The sequence below is a fragment of the Herpailurus yagouaroundi genome, unplaced genomic scaffold (genome assembly GCF_014898765.1).
Source record: "Herpailurus yagouaroundi ecotype Mexico unplaced genomic scaffold, PumYag 140, whole genome shotgun sequence".
NCBI classification, from domain to species: domain Eukaryota; kingdom Metazoa; phylum Chordata; class Mammalia; order Carnivora; family Felidae; genus Herpailurus; species Herpailurus yagouaroundi.
This window is the reverse complement of record NW_024412395.1, coordinates 50,860,237-50,877,924: the sequence shown is the minus strand read 5'-3', so window position 1 is coordinate 50,877,924 and position 17,688 is coordinate 50,860,237. Positions and strand designations below refer to the sequence as shown.

General features: G+C 38.0%; 1 protein-coding gene across 1 annotated transcript; it reads right to left on the bottom strand.

Moving 5' to 3' along the window:
• Positions 1–285: 285 nt before the first annotated feature.
• Positions 286–17,356, bottom strand: KLHL41 (kelch like family member 41). Its single transcript, XM_040475308.1, has 6 exons — positions 16,160–17,356; positions 11,774–11,931; positions 11,522–11,629; positions 7,793–7,978; positions 6,001–6,147; positions 286–939 (listed from the first exon to the last, which is right to left on the bottom strand). Exons 1-6 carry the CDS (start codon positions 17,267–17,269, stop codon positions 828–830), a joined length of 1,821 nt encoding a protein of 606 aa, XP_040331242.1. The 5' UTR covers positions 17,270–17,356; the 3' UTR covers positions 286–827.
• Between the last annotated feature and the right edge of the window lie 332 nt (positions 17,357–17,688).

Below are 17,688 nucleotides of genomic sequence, written 5' to 3'. Positions count from 1 at the left end.
AAAAAAGTTTATTTATTTATTTTGAGAGAGAGAGAGAGAGAGAGAGCAGGAGGGGCGGAGAGAGAACCCCAAGCAGGCTCTGCACTGTCAGCACAGAGCCCAATGCGGGGCTGGAACTCAGGAACTGTGAGATCATGACCTAAGCTGAAACCAAAAGTTGGACGCCTAACCGACTGAGTCACCCAGGTACCCCCCCAAAAAAATTAAATTTGATTTAAATCATAAACAATATACTAGTGTCACAAAAGGAATGGAGAAAAAAAGAAAGACCACTTAAAGTTGACTACTTAGAGGTTTTTTTCCCCTTCAAATGAAACCCATTTATTATACTTTTTAAATAGCATTTCCAAAGTTTTCTCATGGTATGTAATCTTTAATATAATGCATAGAATCTTATCATATCTTGAAGCATGAGGGAAAGTTTTTGACATTTTAAACATTAAAAAATGTAGATGTACATGTTTCATTCTCCAATTTCATTTATAATAGAAAATGAGTGTAAAGTTACCATAACAATGCAAATGAAAGAATTAGTAAACAACTCAAATTTAGAAAATTTCTTTACAATCGAGTGAGACAGGTTAACAAAAGGTATAATCTGTTCAACTTAATACTTAATTTCCTACTAGAAAATGGTTTAAAACAATGATCGTTACATTGAAGATTCAATGACTGAGGTTTTGACACCCACTGCTAACCTCATGGACAGTAATTAGTGAATAATTTCCACATCAATCTCTGTATAGGCTTTTGAAAACATAATAAATTAAAGCCCTGTTATCCAAACAAACCACATTCCATTCTATTGTGTTTTTTCACCTCCCGGTTTATAGTTTAGACAGTTTGAAGAGGTTTAAACGTGTTGCTAGGCAACTAGCTCCTGAAGCATAACGTATTTCCTTCAACATCCCAGCCCATTCTTTTTTATCATCTTCATACCTGATGGAGAAAAAAAAAGTAATCAATAAGCAGTTTTTAAATAGATAGTTCTGTACGTTTCCTTGTATTAAATATACGAATGTGGGTCTTTGAGAAAAACCTATTGGCTCTTAACTAGAGGAGGACACAGCTGACTGGTACAATATCATTTGAATTCCTCCTCAAATATGCTTTCTCTGAGCATATGTCTGAACTACCGCCATGGTGTTTAATCTGGATGTTTAGGCAGTTAATTAAGCCTTCTCTGGGAATCAAAGACTGTGCAGAGATGAAGAGTAATAGTTAATCAATCATTCACATTTGGATTGATAAAGATGGCTGGTCGCTATGAGTCAAAGTCAGCAGACTCTACATTAAGAGTAAGAACTGAAAAGTCAGGGACAGCTGGTCACCTTGATTATAATTTCAATCCTTCCCATACAGTGGTGCCCACCATGGCAGCTGATGCTAGTGATCACTCCAGAAGAATCCATTCCCTTCTGCTTTATTGTCCTGTGTGAATACTATTAGATTTTGCATTTGATGTTAGGTAAGAACTAACATTAGGTTGTTCCCTCAGGGAATATTCACGGTTATAAAGATACAGGAACTTGAATTGCTTTGAAATATGTGTGCCTCTACTCTGCCTGGTGCCTGGAATGCCTTCTCTGCATGAGGAATTCCTAAACGCTGCCCTCTCTCTGAAGCCTTTTTGTAGCTTTCCCTTGGTTTCTCACATTGTCCTTTATAGAGTATCTATTATAGCAGTTACCATTCTATTGAAAATTTTTCCTCATATTTATGTCCTCAACAAGCTCAAGGGTATTTGAGGGCAAATAATATATCTTATTCACCTTAGTATTCTCCCTCCTCCAGAAGCTATTAATACTTGGCACAAAGGAAATACCCCCAAATCATTCTATGATGATGATTTAAAGTAATAATTTTTAAAAGTAGTTCATACTTATGTAAGATATGTCCTATCTGACTTAATTTAACAATAGTCCAAATTTAATTTTCAAGATTTGTACTGTACACCAAGTGATTTTTACATTGAGAAAAGTAGACAAAAAATATTTTACCACTAATAAAGGGAAGAACTTTAATTATCTATGCAAAATTTGGGGCAACAAATTAAAAGAACGGTTTTAAGTGACTTAAAGAAAAAGTGACCACATTTAAGCAATATCAGGTTAAATGAGGCTTAAAAGCATTTGCTTCCTGGGGGGCGCCTGGGGGGCGCAGTCGGTTAAGCGTCCGACTTCAGCCAGGTCACGATCTCGCGGTCCGTGAGTTCGAGCCCCGCGTCGGGCTCTGGGCTGATGGCTCAGAGCCTGGAGCCTGTTTCCGATTCTGTGTCTCCCTCTCTCTCTCTGCCCCTCCCCCGTTCATGCTTTGTCTCTCTCTGTCCCAAAAATAAACAAACGTTGAAAAAAAATTTTTTTTTAAAGCATTTGCTTCCTGACAGTTATGTATTTTTTATTTTTATTTATTTTTAATTTTTAAAAATTTAATGTTTATTTATTTTGAGAGAGAGAGAGACAGAGTGCAAGCAGGGGAAGGGCAGAGAGAGGGAGACACAGAATCTGAAGCAGGCTCCAGGCTGTGAGCCGTCAGCACAGGGCCCGACGCGGGGCTCAAACTCACAGCTGTGAGTTCATGACCTGAGCCGAAGTCGGATGCTCAACCGACTGAACCACCCAGCTGCCCCAGTGACAGTTATATTTTTACTTTCAGCTTGGTCAATCCCAAATAATGGAAATATTTCAGCAAAAAATACGAGAATGGAAGGTTTTTGGGTTTTTTTTTTTACATATCACGCTAAGAGGGTCTATATGTTTAGAATGTGGTATACCGATAGTTCTCATCTCTGCAAATGTGAGTAGAGATTCACCAGGAAGTTGAGGACAAGTTGGGCAGCCACCTTTCTGGAAGATCAGTGGCTCTCAACTTTTTTTTTTTTCTCTTTAATGTTTCAAGTTTTTATTTAAATTCTAGTTAGGTAACATACAGTGTAATACTAGTTTCAGGAGTAGAATTTAAGTGGCCGTCAACTTCAGTGCACATCTGAGTCACCTGGAGGTCTTGCTAGAACACAGATGGCTGGACCCCCCAATCCCAGAGTTTCAGATCTGAGGAAAGGCCTGAGAATGTGCATATTTAACAAGTACACAGGTGATGCTGATGCTGCCTTGGAAACCACAGCAGATCACTGGTTCTCAAACTTGACTTGCACATTTGGAACCACTAGAGACATTAAAAATACTGATGCCTGGGTCCTACCCCCAGAGACTGATTTAACTGGTATGGAGTATGGCCTGGGCAAGAACATTTTTTAAAGTTCCTGACGTGATTCTAATACACAGCAAGAGTTGAGAATTATTGCTCTAGATTTTATCACCCAAGTGGAAAACACCAGTACCTAAATTTAAAATTTTACAGCCAAGCAGACAGTAATGAATGCATTCTTGCCTTTCCCCAATCTGGTGGTTCCCAAACTTGTCTGCATATTAGAATCATCCAGGGGTCTTTTGAAAGTTTAAAAGCCCAGACCATACTCTAGAAAATGAAATCATAGTCCTTAGAGGTAGGAAAGAGGTGTCAGTACTTTTTGAAGCTCCCTACGTGATTCCAGTGAGCAAGCAACTTTGGGAACCACTGTCCTAATTGCAAAATCAAACATAATCAGAGAGGATGCCTCTTTCAGGCTCCCCTCAGCAATGTAAGGGCTACTTTTAGCAGGAAATGCTCTACTTTGCTGCCTACAACATCCTCCTGCTGAAGCAACTTAGCTTTTGACCACCGTTAGGAACCACAGTGGCTCATGTGGGATTCAGCTGATTGACAGCACTATTCCCTAACATCAGTGTTTTTGACCCTGGCTGCATAGTAGAATCACCTGAGAAGGTTTTGGGACCTCACTGCAGAAATCCTGATTTAATTGGCCTGCGTTAAGGTCCAGGCACTGGTGTATTTTAAAAGCATCCCAGGTGATTTAAAAATTTTTTTCTTTAATGTTTTTATTTATTTTTGAGACAGAGAGAGACAGAGCATGAGCAGGGGAGGGGCAGAGAGAGAGGGAGACACAGAATCTGAAGCAGGCTGCAGGCTCTGAGCTGTCAGCAAAGAGCCCGATGCAGGGCTCGAACTCATGGACTGTGAGATCATGCCCTGAGCCGAAGTCGGACACTCAACTGACTGAGCCACCCAGGCACCCCCATCCCAGGTGATTTTAATGTGCAGCCAGGGTTAAGGATCACTGCCTATTCACTCTTTGTGCTTATCCCTGTTTTCCAAAAACCCTAACCTTCTCAGCCTTCCATTATTTCATTCTTTTTTTCCCTACTGCTTCCAGCCTTTTTCCATCTCAACTTCTCCCTAAGTCTAGCCTCTTTCCTCCCTGGAAATCTCTGGTTTCTTTTTGTTCCTCCTCCTCTTTTGGGGTGGGGAAAGATGAGTAATACTTAACTTCCCTTGATAGCTACTTTTTCTCTTGCCTTCTACATAGCTAGTTACTATTACAACAACACAAGGAAATAATGTTTGATGCATAAAATAATTCCTTGGTTAAGCCACCTGTCTTTCAGCCTTTCAGTTCACCAGGGAATAAGGCATGTAGTGGGTCAGGTATAGAAGCAGTAATATCCACTTTCTACTCTTGGCCTTGGTGGTATGCCTTTACTGATCGCTCTTCCAAAGCTATCCCTACAAATTTATTTATTTATGTTTATTATTTTTTTGAAAATGAAATTTATTGTCAAATGGGTTTCCATACAACACCCAGTGCTCATCCCAACAGGTGCCCTCCCCAATGCCCATCACCCACTTTCCCCTCCCTCCCACCCCCCATCAACCTTCAGTTTATTCTCAGTTTTTAAGAGTCTCTTATGGTTTGCCTCCCTCCCTCCCTAAAAATTTAAATGAGTGAGCAAATCACTTGTTAAAATGAAGATACTGATTAAGTTTGGGGTGAGACCTGGGATTATGCATTTCTAAGAAGCTCTCAGGAGATGCCACCACTGGTGGTCCATAGACCATACTTTGAGTACCAAGGTTCCAGACAGTCTGGTGACAGACCAAGGAAGAGCATCCATCCTTGAGAGTGGGAGCTGGCCTTCAGCTGAGAGGGAAAGCATGAATTTGGCAGTTTCTGGATGAGTGTATGGTATCAACTCACTAATGCTTACCTCAAGCAACTGAGATCTGCCTCCTATAAATTTTTATCAGCAAGCACAGTGCCTGGGCTGAAGGCAGCAGGTGCCATTTGACAGACATATGTGGTATCCTAGTGGTAACCAGATATCTGCATACTGTATGCCCTGCCCCAACTATGTGGCTCTCCATGACACAACTTACACTTCTGCTCCTAAGACTTCCTGTATGTGCCTTGGTCTCCAGGGGACATTCACTGCATTAGTAACTATGGTAAAATTCACCACCCCCCACACACTGTATAAATACTACATTCATTTCAAGCCTAACTTCAAAATATTCAACTGAGTAACCACTGCAAGTGTCATCCTTCGGAGACCTGCCCAGCATCGATCTGAGGGGTAAAATGGATTGCTCCTTTTCACTTGTTTCTTTTTTAAAAAGCTTTTGTAACTGAATCTTCAAAAACTCAAAAACGGTTTAAGTTAGAATCAAAATAGAATTAATGAATTTGTGGAAAACTCAAGAAGTTAACTACATGTTTCTCCAGAACTCTTAGGAAATAAAGTACCCTGTGGTAGAAAGGTTTGGAAGCAGCCCTCACTCTACTGGATGCCTAGTGCAGTACACTTTCAGAGCAGAGTAGAGCTTTATTAAAGAATCAACAGTCCGAATCTTATTTTACTGATTAAGAAAAAGGCCTAGATAAGTTCTTTCCCAAGCACACAGCTAATTAGAAGCAGTACTTGATCATCAAGTAAGTGGCACGTGCAAAAGTTCAATTAGGTTTGAAAAGTGTTTAAGCTACTATCAAGAAGAAGCATACATGTTGGGAAAGTCTGGCTTACTCTTTACTGCAAAATTGCTTTATCGGTTATCAGTTATTTGATTTAATCTTTGGTCCAAAAAATTGGAGTGAAAAAAACTTACTTCCATATGTCATTGACTTCAGTGGGTGCAAACTCTTTAGACTCCAGTTGAATCATGGCAAAGCCCCCAATGGCATACAGGGATCCAGCCAGGCTGACCAAACTGATGGAGCTTCTTTCTTGGGGAAATTCAGTCATTACTTCCCATCTAGGAATTGTTGAAAATACAGTCAATGTAAAACCTAAGGAAATGCCAAATTTATTTACTGAACAATTATGTGAAATTATAATTTAAAAATTCAAGTTAGCATAGGCATCTAAAATTAGAAGATTAAGTTTTTCTACTGAAAAATAGCTAAATATTTCTTTATTTGAAGATGTAACCAGATTAAATACAAAGCCCTCAATATGTCAATCTTGGACTATTTCACCTTCATCAATTAGCATGTTCAGCAATGGTTATCAAAATGTGTGCCATAAACTGGGGGGTTGGTGCACTTCTAGGGCTCCTGAGTCTTACTGTGCTGGATTTCATTTGAATGGTAATACAAGTTTTTAAAAAGCCGGGTTTCCATCATTTCTCGAGAAATCTCTAAATCCTTTGCAGTAAAGGCATGTAATTAACCTAGTTGAGAAACTAGAGTTAGTAATTTTCTTTTTAATGACTTCATCTTTTTAAATAAAGGATTTAAGGGAACTTTTTAATGTTTAAAGCCATATGAAATAGGACAACTAATGATAAAATTAATAAAATCAGTTGGAGGTATCAAGAGTCTAGAATGAGTTAGTCATTTTGGCAACTCTCTATTCTATTTCTCTGTCGTTAAAAGTGGACCTTTCTCTAAACATATTATTTGTTTTTCTAACTATAAAAATAGCACATATACATTATAGACAACCTGGAAATACAAAAAGGTATAGAAGAAAACAAATACCACCATGATCATACCCTCCAGACATAATCATAAGCAACATTTTAGTGTAATTTTGTTTTTTTCAAAAAGCATACAGATTTATAAATATAAATGTCTATACATACACATGAAAAAGCTATGAACATAGAGTGTTTATAGTTCTGTGCACTGCTTCTTTAACTTCTTATGAGTGTTTACCTATATGATAGTTTTCAAAAACACGATTTTTAATGATCGTTTAAATCCATAAAAGTTCCTTGGTGATTTTCAGATACTAAAGTGTATTTTGTAATCAGGCATACATGGTTCCTTAAAAAAGTAATGACAGTGCTCCGATTTTTCTTCATTGCTAAACTAGGAGTGTAAAAACTATGTATTTATCCAGATGAGTGAACTCAAAAATTTGAAAAAGACTAATTTTACATAAACGATATCTGTCAAATGTCTTTTCATATTAACTTTAAGCCAATAAAAGCTTATAAGTGAAAATTTTAAGAAATTATAAAGAGTATAAAAGAATTAACCATTTGAAGCATTCATGCTTTACAAATATCATAAGCTAAGTGGAGGTCTTTTCATTCTACATATTTCAAATCAAAACACCATATGGAGACATGTATATTCACTCACATGTATATAATTATTCAGAAGTATTACCTTTGCACGACTAAATTCATAAAGTTAAGTTAATAACAAATAAGGACAAATTGAACACTCCAACATTAACTTGAGGACTATGTGTTCCAAGTTGCAAACACATGTAATGCATCAAAATGTTAGGCTTTTCACACCCAATAACATCAGAAGGAACCCACATACTTCATCTTAATCCTTGCCTCCCTGCCCTCCTCTCCCCATGTCCTAATCAGAAAGCTTCATTTTCATCCAAAATTAAAAAGTAGAGTGATTCATATGCTTTGGTAAGATACAGCAACTTACTTATTGGTTATGAGGTCAAAAGCTTCTACTGAAGCTGAAAGGCCATCTTCGGTGACGCCTCCTGCAATCACAATCTTGCCCTTATGTATGGCCACCCCAAACATGGAACGAGGCGTTTTCATTGGAGCCACATCTTTCCAGTCTCCTTTTTTTGGGTTGTAGATAAACACTCTGTTTGTACACTTTCTGTAAACATAAAAGGCAACAAAATGGTCCTTTTAGAACCTTCCTTTCTGAAAGAAGCAATTTCACTAATCGTTTAACATTGTTTCCCATCTCAGATACATAAAGGAGAATTAGAAAAACTCACAAGTATTCTGAATCTGAGCCTATGACACAAGTGAAGGACAATTGCCAATGTGGGCACTAAAACTGTTTTATAACTTAAATATACTACTGGATGGTAGAGTACCTTTCCTTTCGGCAATCGCCCAGAGTGGATTTTAATCCTATCTGCTGCTAAATTCAACAGAAGACACAGATAGAGTTGAAAAAAAAAATCATAGACCCTTTTTGTGCCAAGTAACAAAAATGTTAAGTTTATCTTATTGTTTGAGTCTCCTAGGAATGACTTAGTTAATTTAAAAAATAATTAGGTATGAAAGTACCTATTTTAAATTTAACTCCATAATATGACGGCTTGTTTCATTTTAGTATACTACTAATACACCAGTGTATTTTAAGAAGTCTGAGGCTATAGATTAGACAACTAGTCGTCTGAATAGATGAGTAAGGAGAGCAGTTTTATATGCTAAATGCTACCAGGAAAACCTGTACTCATCTGAATTATTCTTAGTATGTTCCTCAGAGTTCCTTAAGGTTATCCATAATTTACTGACAGGAGTTCAAAATGCTAAATAATAATTCATCAACTGGATATATTTGTGGGATTTTTTATTTAGTTTTGCTTTTTTAAAGTAAGCTCTACATCCAATGTGGGGCTTGAACTCGCAGCCCCAAGACCAAGGGTCATATGCTGTAGCAGCTGAGCCAACCAGGTGCCCCTGGATATATTTGGTAAAGCAAAAAAAGCCAACAAACAACACTCCCAACGTTTTAGGAGGACAACTTTTTTCCTTAGTCTTATGAAAGACCAGATATCTGGAGTAGAAGCATTTCCTCTAGTATTTGACTATGAGTATTATTTTAAAACTTCTTGACAAGGTCATGATACAAAATCATGTTCTTCAAATTCAGTGGTGTTAACTAGTGAGATTTAGTGCTTACTTTTAGATAATGACTCATTTCAAAGTTCTTTGGCATTCATCAAGCAATGCTGTCTTGGTTAATCATACTCTCAAGATTAATATATTCTTACCAACAAGACCTGTATGCTTCTTACTGACATATCAATTTCCTAGTTACTAATACCACTTGAAGGAAACAATTTAAATCATTTGGCAGGGTCACTAGATTTTCAAAGTCAGAACACTGCTTAATACACATTTTCCATCCTATCTACTCAGGAAAAATACCCCAAATAAGATTTTGCACTAAATTTGTAATATGGCCTTCCTTTAAATTATGGGAATGGCTGGGATTAAGGCAAATATTAAAATATCAGAATATGTTATCTTTGAATATGGATAGACTGTATAAAAACCCATTGTTCTTTTTTTTTTATTTTTTTTTTAACATTTATTTATTTTTGAGACAGAGAGAGACAGAGCATGAACAGGGGAGGGGCAGAGAGAGAGGGAGACACAGAATTGGAAGCAGGCTCCAGGCTCTGAGCCATCAGCCCAGAGCCCGACACGGGGCTTGAACTCACGGACCGCGAGATCGTGACCTGAGCCACCCAGGCGCCCCCCCATTGTTCTTTTTAAACAATTAGTCATTTATTTTTATTTTATTTTATTTTTAATTGAAGTATAACTGACATACCATATCGTATTAGTTTCAGATGTATATCATAGTGATTTGATATTTTTATACATTATGAAATGATCCCCCTAGGTAAGTCTAGTTACCATGTGTCACCATACAAAGTTGTTACAATATTATTGACTACATTCCCTATCCGTATATTACATCCCCATGAGTTATTTTATGATTGGAAATTTGTATCTCTCAATCCCCTTTACCTATCTCACCCGTCCCCAACATCTCCCCGCTCTGGTAACCACCCGTTTGTTTCCTATATCAATGAGTCTGTTTCTTTTCTTTTTCCGCTTGTTAGGTTCCCATTGCTTTTTAAAATCACATTTCCTGTGCTATTTGTCATTTTAATTTAATAATAACCATTAATTGTTAACTCAGAATATAGAGTTCTTTATTTCTAGCACATTTCCATATTCTACTCTCCTTTCCTGCTTTGCCCTTATAATTCTTAATTCTGGTTCCCTTTCCAGGATTATCTCTATTTATTAAGCAGCTCGGGCAAATGAGGACAAGCCAAATTAGGCAGAGTTTTCAGAGGCAGGACATTAGTTCTCACTATTTAAACTGAAAATCTTCATTTTACCAGACAGGCTCCTGGCTTAACCGACTGACTTTTGGAGCCCTCTGAAGTCACTTCTCCCTTTGAGTAACAAGATCCTTTTCCTAATTACCTATCCCTTGAGAAGTGCCTAGAAATCAAGTTATATGAACCTTCATCCTGTTTTTCTCACAAGAAACTAGGCAGCAGTGGGTGTACCAGATGCAGCTGTTCTGTTTGATCAGTGCCTCTTTGTGACCAGTTGTTGTTAAATATTTTGACTATCAAAATATTTAAATATTCTTACTCTGTCCAGGAGTAAATCAGTGAAACATTGTTTAGGAAATAACTGCTTTCTTTTCTGTCACCAGGCTCCTCAGTTTCAAACTCACCTATCTAAATTCTTTTATGAAGGTGAAGTACAAATCCGTGATATTTTAATGCACTATTGGTTTAGCAGTTATATTTTAGATATAACATTAAAGAGGTACACTTAGTTTTTATCTAGTTGTGGCCAAAAGAATAAGAAAGCCCACTGGCTTTAACGTAGTGAAATATAATGAAAAAGACTTGATTATGCTCCTAAATGCTGCTTTTCTTTTTTTTTTTATTTTTTATTTTATTTTATTTTATTTTTAAAAAAAAGTTTTTTTTTCAACGTTTATTTATTTTTGGGACAGAGAGAGACAGAGCATGAACGGGGGAGGGGCAGAGAGAGAGGGAGACACAGAATCGGAAACAGGCTCCAGGCTCTGAGCCATCAGCCCAGAGCCCGACGCGGGGCTCGAACTCCCGGACCGCGAGATCGTGACCTGGCTGAAGTCGGACGCCTAACCGACTGCGCCACCCAGGCGCCCCTAAATGCTGCTTTTCAACTGTAAGAATGCTTATGAGGGCGGTATCATGCTAGTTCCTAGCAATATGCTGAATATCTACACATTTACTTTAACAAGTTTTATTTACTTTTTGATACTTTAGCGACTGTTAACTTTTATACAGTTTCCCTTCAGAAATCATTTATAATATCCTCCAATAGCTTTTCAAAATTTTATTTTGAAACTTTCACTTCCAAAATGTTATAAGTGAGAACCAAGTCTCATTTCAGTATGTAGATTCAGATGAAAGGAGGGAAGAACTCTTGCAATAACAAAATCATTTGGAGGGGCTCCCGGCTGGCTCAGTCAGTGAAGCATGCAACTCTTGATCTCAGGTTTGTGAGTTCAAGCGCCACGTTGGGGGTAGAGCTTACTTAAAAAAATGTTAAAGAAAATCATTTGGATGTAAACCATAAGGAGATTTTAGGTACTTACTTGTCATCTGTCTTTCCTCCTAGACAATATATCATCCCCTTATGTGAAATCACACTATGGCCATAGACTTTGATAGGCAGTTTTTTAACTTCATTCCATTTTGCAGTCCTGAAATGACAAGATGGTAGAATGTCTATGCTTTGAAACATGTTTTCTATGCTTTCAGTTAATTCTAGGTTCTAAAGCTATGAATATGTAATGGGCATTCATATACCTGAATGCTTACGAAACAGGAATGTCATGGCAACTTACACAGGATCATAGCATAATACTGAATCCAGCGAAGCCTCTGTTTGAAGGTCTTTGCCTGCAACTACATAGATTTTGTCATCTACCTCTCCCAGACCGAAGAGACACCTGGCTGATGGCAGAGGTGGAAGTCCAACCCACTCGGATGCTATGTTATCAAGCTGAAAGAAAAATATATAAGGAATTGTACAGCTTGTTAGAAAAGAGTTACAGTCGTTCCAAGAAATATGCTATATTCTATGTGCTGTTTACAATACACTGAGATAGTGGGGCGCCTGGGTGGCTCAGCTGGGTAAGCATCTGACTCTTGGTTTTGGCTCAGGTCACTATCTCACAGTTCGTGAAATCAAGCCCTGCATCGGGCTTTGTGCTGACAGCATGGAGCCTGCTTGGGATTCTCTCTCTGCCTCTCTCTCTGTCCCTCCCCTGCTTGTTCTCTCTCTCTCTCAAAATAAATAAACTTAAAATATATATATATTAAAAAAAAAGAATACACTGAGATAGTCAAAGATGCTGCAGGTAGGGGCACCTGGGTGGCGCAGTCGGTTAAGCGTCCGACTTCAGCCAGGTCACGATCTCGCGGTCCGTGAGTTCGAGCCCCGCGTCGGGCTCTGGGCTGATGGCTCAGAGCCTGGAGCCTGTTTCCGATTCTGTGTCTCCCTCTCTCTCTGCCCCTCCCCCGTTCATGCTCTGTCTCTCTCTGTCCCAAAAATAATAAACGTAAAAAAAAAAAAAAAAAAAGATGCTGCAGGTAAAATAAAACTGCAATCCAAAAGTATCATATTTTACCTCTGGATTACCAAGAAAACTGAGAAATTCTGCTTGGTTTACCAAAATAGCTAAAAGTAACAAAATCTGGAAAAAGAAGAGAACAGAGTCACTAGAGTTTGGTTAGAACTGTGAGGTTTCTTGTCAAAGTTTCTTCCCATGTTGTCTTGTTCAGGTTCGAAAAAAGCATCCTAATACTGTTAGCTCCTTGGGGAAAGAGAAGTTGTGACTGTGGGGAGGGTGTATGTGAGTGACCCCCGAATGCTATATTTAACATGCTCCCCAAGCCAGGACAGCTGGACCTGTCGCTCAGTCCACAGACAACTGGGATGTCAGGCAATATCTTTTTTCTTTTCTTCAAAACTGTGTAGGTTTCTCTCTGTTTCGCTTTATTATTTCTGACATAGGCAGGGTTCTGGCTATAACCTCCTAGCCTTTTGCTGGAAGTCATTGGAAAAACCCTCGCCTCTGTCTTTTTATAAATTGTATTAGGAAGTAATTTGCTTGTGTTTGCTGCTGCTACTTCTGCAAGCCTCAGACAGCTCTCTAGGTGCCCGTGGTCTCGGGTAGGTAATTCTGGTGTGGCAGGTATCAGTTTCAGCGCTTACTATTGGTAAGTTTACGTTTTTCCACTTTGCATATTAGGACATGAAGGCATGAGAAAATTGCTTTTTGAAGGAGTGCAGTTACAGATTTGTTGTTCTCTGTAGTGCTACATCTGTGTAGCAGAAGAAGGAATAAACCCCAGAATAACTGGATACCAAGAGTAGGTGCAGATAATAAGGGCTGTGGTCAAGGGAGGGTCTCTGTAGAAGCCTATGTATATTTCACCTCGTAACTTTGGTTAAAGCAAGTACTAATTAAGACTAGATAAAATGAGCAGTTTAATCCTCACAAATGCATTGTTAGGTCTGCAATCACAAATTTTAACATCTAGGTTGTGATCGCTAATTTTTTCATTTTTGGAAAAAAGTCCTTTCATCAAGAAAGTGGTGTGTAGTATAGTAGAAATAATGACGAACATTTATAAAGTGTGGACTCTGTGACAGGCTGCGTACGGAACGCTTTACACGGGTCTCATTCAGTCCTCCAGGATTGCCACTTTTATTATCTCTGTTTTACAGACGAGAAAACTGAGGCACAGAAAGGTTAAATAATTGGTCAAGCACAGAGCTTTTAAGTGATATTCAAAAACAAGCTACATAAATCCACTGTTTCTTAAAACTGGGAACAGCAACTACGATCCCAGACTAAAGAGTTAACTGCCCACACTGTACAGGACTGTCCACATCACCATCCTCTCCCCAATCAGGGCACTTAGTACAGCAGATGTAACAGTACTGTCTACCAGGCTCTTTTACAGATGATCTGTCAAGCTATTTAACCTGTCTGGCTCCAGTTTCCTCATCCTTAAAATCAGGGTTTGGACCTACATTACTTTAAAATGGGATCCTGTTCAAAGATTTGATGAATCTTTTAATTCTATGAAAAACAAAACAAAACAAACAACCCTCTCTTAGGTAAAAAATTCTCACAATCTATTTATAGTACACAATCAAAGATCATACTACTCCTAATTTAATACAGTCTAAACAGATGAGATCAAGCAGAAAAATACAATATAAAACATGAAATTCTCATATATTCTCTTGTGAGTCATAAATAACCCTTCTTACAGTCAGGTGTTTTTATCCTGGCATCTTGTTGCACTATTTGTCCCTTTTAAGAGAAGCAAGTCATGGGCAATGACAGAGAGTTGACCTTTTCAACTTTGTGTAACTGTTTTTGTAGCTATAAAGAACATTGAACAGGTTTCTTGAACCAGAAATGAGAGGTTGTGCCCATAAAAGTAAGAGTAGTCGGTGATCACAAAGAATGAAATTTTGCCATTTGCAACAACGTAGATGAAACTAAAGTGTGTTATGCTAAGTGAAATAAGTCAGTCAGAGAAAAACACATATCATATTATTTCACTCTTATGTGGAATTTAAGAAACAAAACAGATGAACATTGGGGAAGGGAAGCAAAAATAAGATAAAAACAGAGAGGGAGACAACCATAAGAGACTCTTAAAGACAGAGAACAAATTGAGGGTCGCTGGAGGGGTGGGGGTGGGGGGATGAGCTTGTTGGGATGAGCACTGGGTGTTATATGTAAGTGATAACTAAATTCTATTCCTGAAATCATTATTACACCATATGTTAACTAACTTGGATTTAAATTAAAAAAAAAAAAAGTAGTAACAGGATGGAAGAGAATAAAGATAATACTGTTAAGTATTCCTTGATCTATGATTTCTAGATACCTGTGTGTCCATGTGTGTTTTATGCCATTTTTACTTCCTAGATACAATGATTGCCTTTTAAATTCAATTTGGCTTTTCTGAAATTTCACTGATTTTAAAATTAGAACTTAGGAAATTTTCTGGCATGCATTCAAACACTTAGGATTATAGCTTCTGTTTTATTTTTGTATTTCATAGTTAACATTTTTCAATGGAACTTTGAAAATTAAGAATGATTAACATATATATTACATTTTTCAAGATTAGGAAAACCTGGTTAAAGGTAGTATTTTATGAAGGCACAGCATGTCACACACTGAGAGCACACAGTGACTGTGGTATGACATTCTACACTTATCTTTGGCCTTTCCAGTTCAAGTGCCCATAAACCTCAGGCCATGAGTAGCTATGATCTAAACAAACTCATCTGAGCTAGCTGTAGGCTACAAAGTAGCTTAAAAATTGGCATTATTAAAGATAAAGGGTAAGCCACTGATTCCTTCATAAACAGATAAAATATAATGTGTTAATAATATGAAACAAACTCACTTCAAACAAACTATAAAGAGTTTAGTTGGGAGTATTTGGTTTCTTGGACACATCTGTGGTTTCACAAAACAGATTAAATTGAAATGATGTTGAAGTACAACTCTGATCCAAATACATGTGGTCACTTGTCATAAATAAAAAATCATCGTAAATAAAAATTTCTAAATATAATTGATGAATTCAAATTAGTGACATCTTTGTAGTTTTTCCCAGAAGGTAACCCAAAGTGTGTAAATTAAGTTATATAAGTTCTCTTCATTTTCAACAAAATTATATTTTAGGCAGTAAACATAAATAACAGATAAAATACCACCCTTAAGAATTTCAAATCAGTTCAAGAAAACCTGGAAAAAGGCTGAAAATCTGACCAATTATAATTTTTGCAATGTGGAAAGTTCTACGGTTTAGAGAAATACATTAACCTACTTAATGGGTTAAAAGTTTCAATTTAGGTTTTACTAACACACTGAGTTTTGAAGGATTATAGTCACCATCAGCTATAAACTTAACACTGTGGGTAAAAGAGTGTAAAGAAAATCTGAGTCATCACTTACACATTAATTAGAACCTCATTCTTCACCAAACCTTTTATTAAATATTAACAAGCAATTAAGTTAACTGATCTAAGTACTTCTGTCAGCTCTGTAAGTAGCAAAGGTGCAAGGGACTGCATAGGACATCCAGTAGAATAAAATGCAAGCAGCCTGAATGATTCACACCAGGTAACTGGGTAGTAAACAGCAGCCTTTCCTTTACGTCTCTACTTTTAGAAAACTAGCCCTTCTTACCTGGAAGAAGTAGGACTGTAGAGGTTGATCTTTATTTTCTTCATCCACATATAGTCCTCCTACCACATACACCTGATTTTGTTGGGTAACAATGCTAGAATGATTTCGGGGAATCTGCTCAGCCAGTGCAGTGAGGTAGCACTCATTTTCTGTGGGATCATAAGCCACGGCAGCTGTGTCATTCACCAAGAGGATGAGGTCTTTGACAAACATTCCATGCCTGGGAATGTCATTCAGGTAACCAGGGAGTAAATCTTCATCACCAACATCACCGTTCACCTCCCCAGCCCCAGACTTCTCTGCATTTTTGCTAGGTTCTGGGAGTTTGCCTGCAAAGGCATCTTTGAGAACTTTGATTTTTTTCTGGAGGTCTGGGTTGCTTTTAATTATATCATCTTTCTCAACGTGATCTTTAAAATATTTTTCTGTCATAAGGCGAAAACGAATACAATCAAACACTTCGCTAAGGTTTTTGACCCTGTTTTCCTTGTCTGTTCGCACCCATTTCATCACCGCCTCAAATACCGCTTCTTCCTTCTCCACATTTAGACTGTCATTTGAAATGACTGAGATCAGTTCCTGCGGAGATAGTTGCATAAAGTCCTCTTCCTTACAAATCTGTACAAAACGATCAGACACAAATTCACGGGCAGAGATAGCAAGTCTCGGGCAGTCAAGAAGAAGTCCTAATCTTAAGATGGCTAGACAGTTACCAGGAGCAAGTCTTTTCTGAAGATAGGAAACACAGACAGTGAACACCGAGGGGATCTGAAAGCGGCTGGCCAAGGCAAAAATATCTTGCACGTTTCCATCGTTGAGATCAATACTGGCAGAGTACAGGTACTTGATGATTAAATCCAGTACAGCAGGATCCACATTATCTAATACTACCTCCTTTTTTTTCCCCTCATCAATTTCAGATAAAAAGTACTCACGGAAGTAAGGACTACAAGCTGACAAAATCAATCTGTGGCAAGGAAGACTTTTGTCACCTGCTTTTAGGGTGCAATCGATGAATTTTTTTTCATCCAGGAGATCTTTTAGACCATCCTGAAGAAGGGTGGATTGGTAAAGCCGCAGTTCCTCTGTGAGTTCCCGCTGGGAATCCATTTTGTGAGTAACCTGGGTAAGGAAGGGGACACTGAAGGCCTTAGCTCCTCGCAGCACACAGGTCTAGCTGTAAAAAGGCAGATCAGTGTGCTTTGCCCAGCTTGAAGCCTTTGCAATTTAATCCCACCAGCTAAATATAGATACCCACTCTAACAACGGGAATTTAGGAGAGCTGGTTTGGAAAGAAGAGTTGTTCTTGCAGCTGTTATAGATTGAAGGGAACAACTGGAACTTTTAATCACTAAGGAAACAGCTAAGAAACAGGGGATTTAAATGAAGTAGAAAGCTTTAAAATACATAAAGCATTACAGCATATGTCAATACAGGCATGTTTAAAGAAAATGTTTATTGAACTAACAGAAAACTGACTCATAAAAAATGAGTCAGTCCGCTAAAAATGGTCTAGTGGCAAACTCCTT

Bases quoted from the DNA above. Each gene is read 5' to 3' on its own strand.
- KLHL41 (XM_040475308.1), bottom strand. From the start codon at position 17,269: ATGGATTCCCAGCGGGAACTCACAGAGGAACTGCGGCTTTACCAATCC. The intron at 11,630-11,773 runs GTAAGTTGCCAT...TTGTCATTTCAG, and splicing joins GTATTATGCTATGATCCTGT to GACTGCAAAATGGAATGAAG. The intron at 6,148-7,792 runs GTAAGTTGCTGT...AACAATTCCTAG, and splicing joins TTTGACCTCATAACCAATAA to ATGGGAAGTAATGACTGAAT.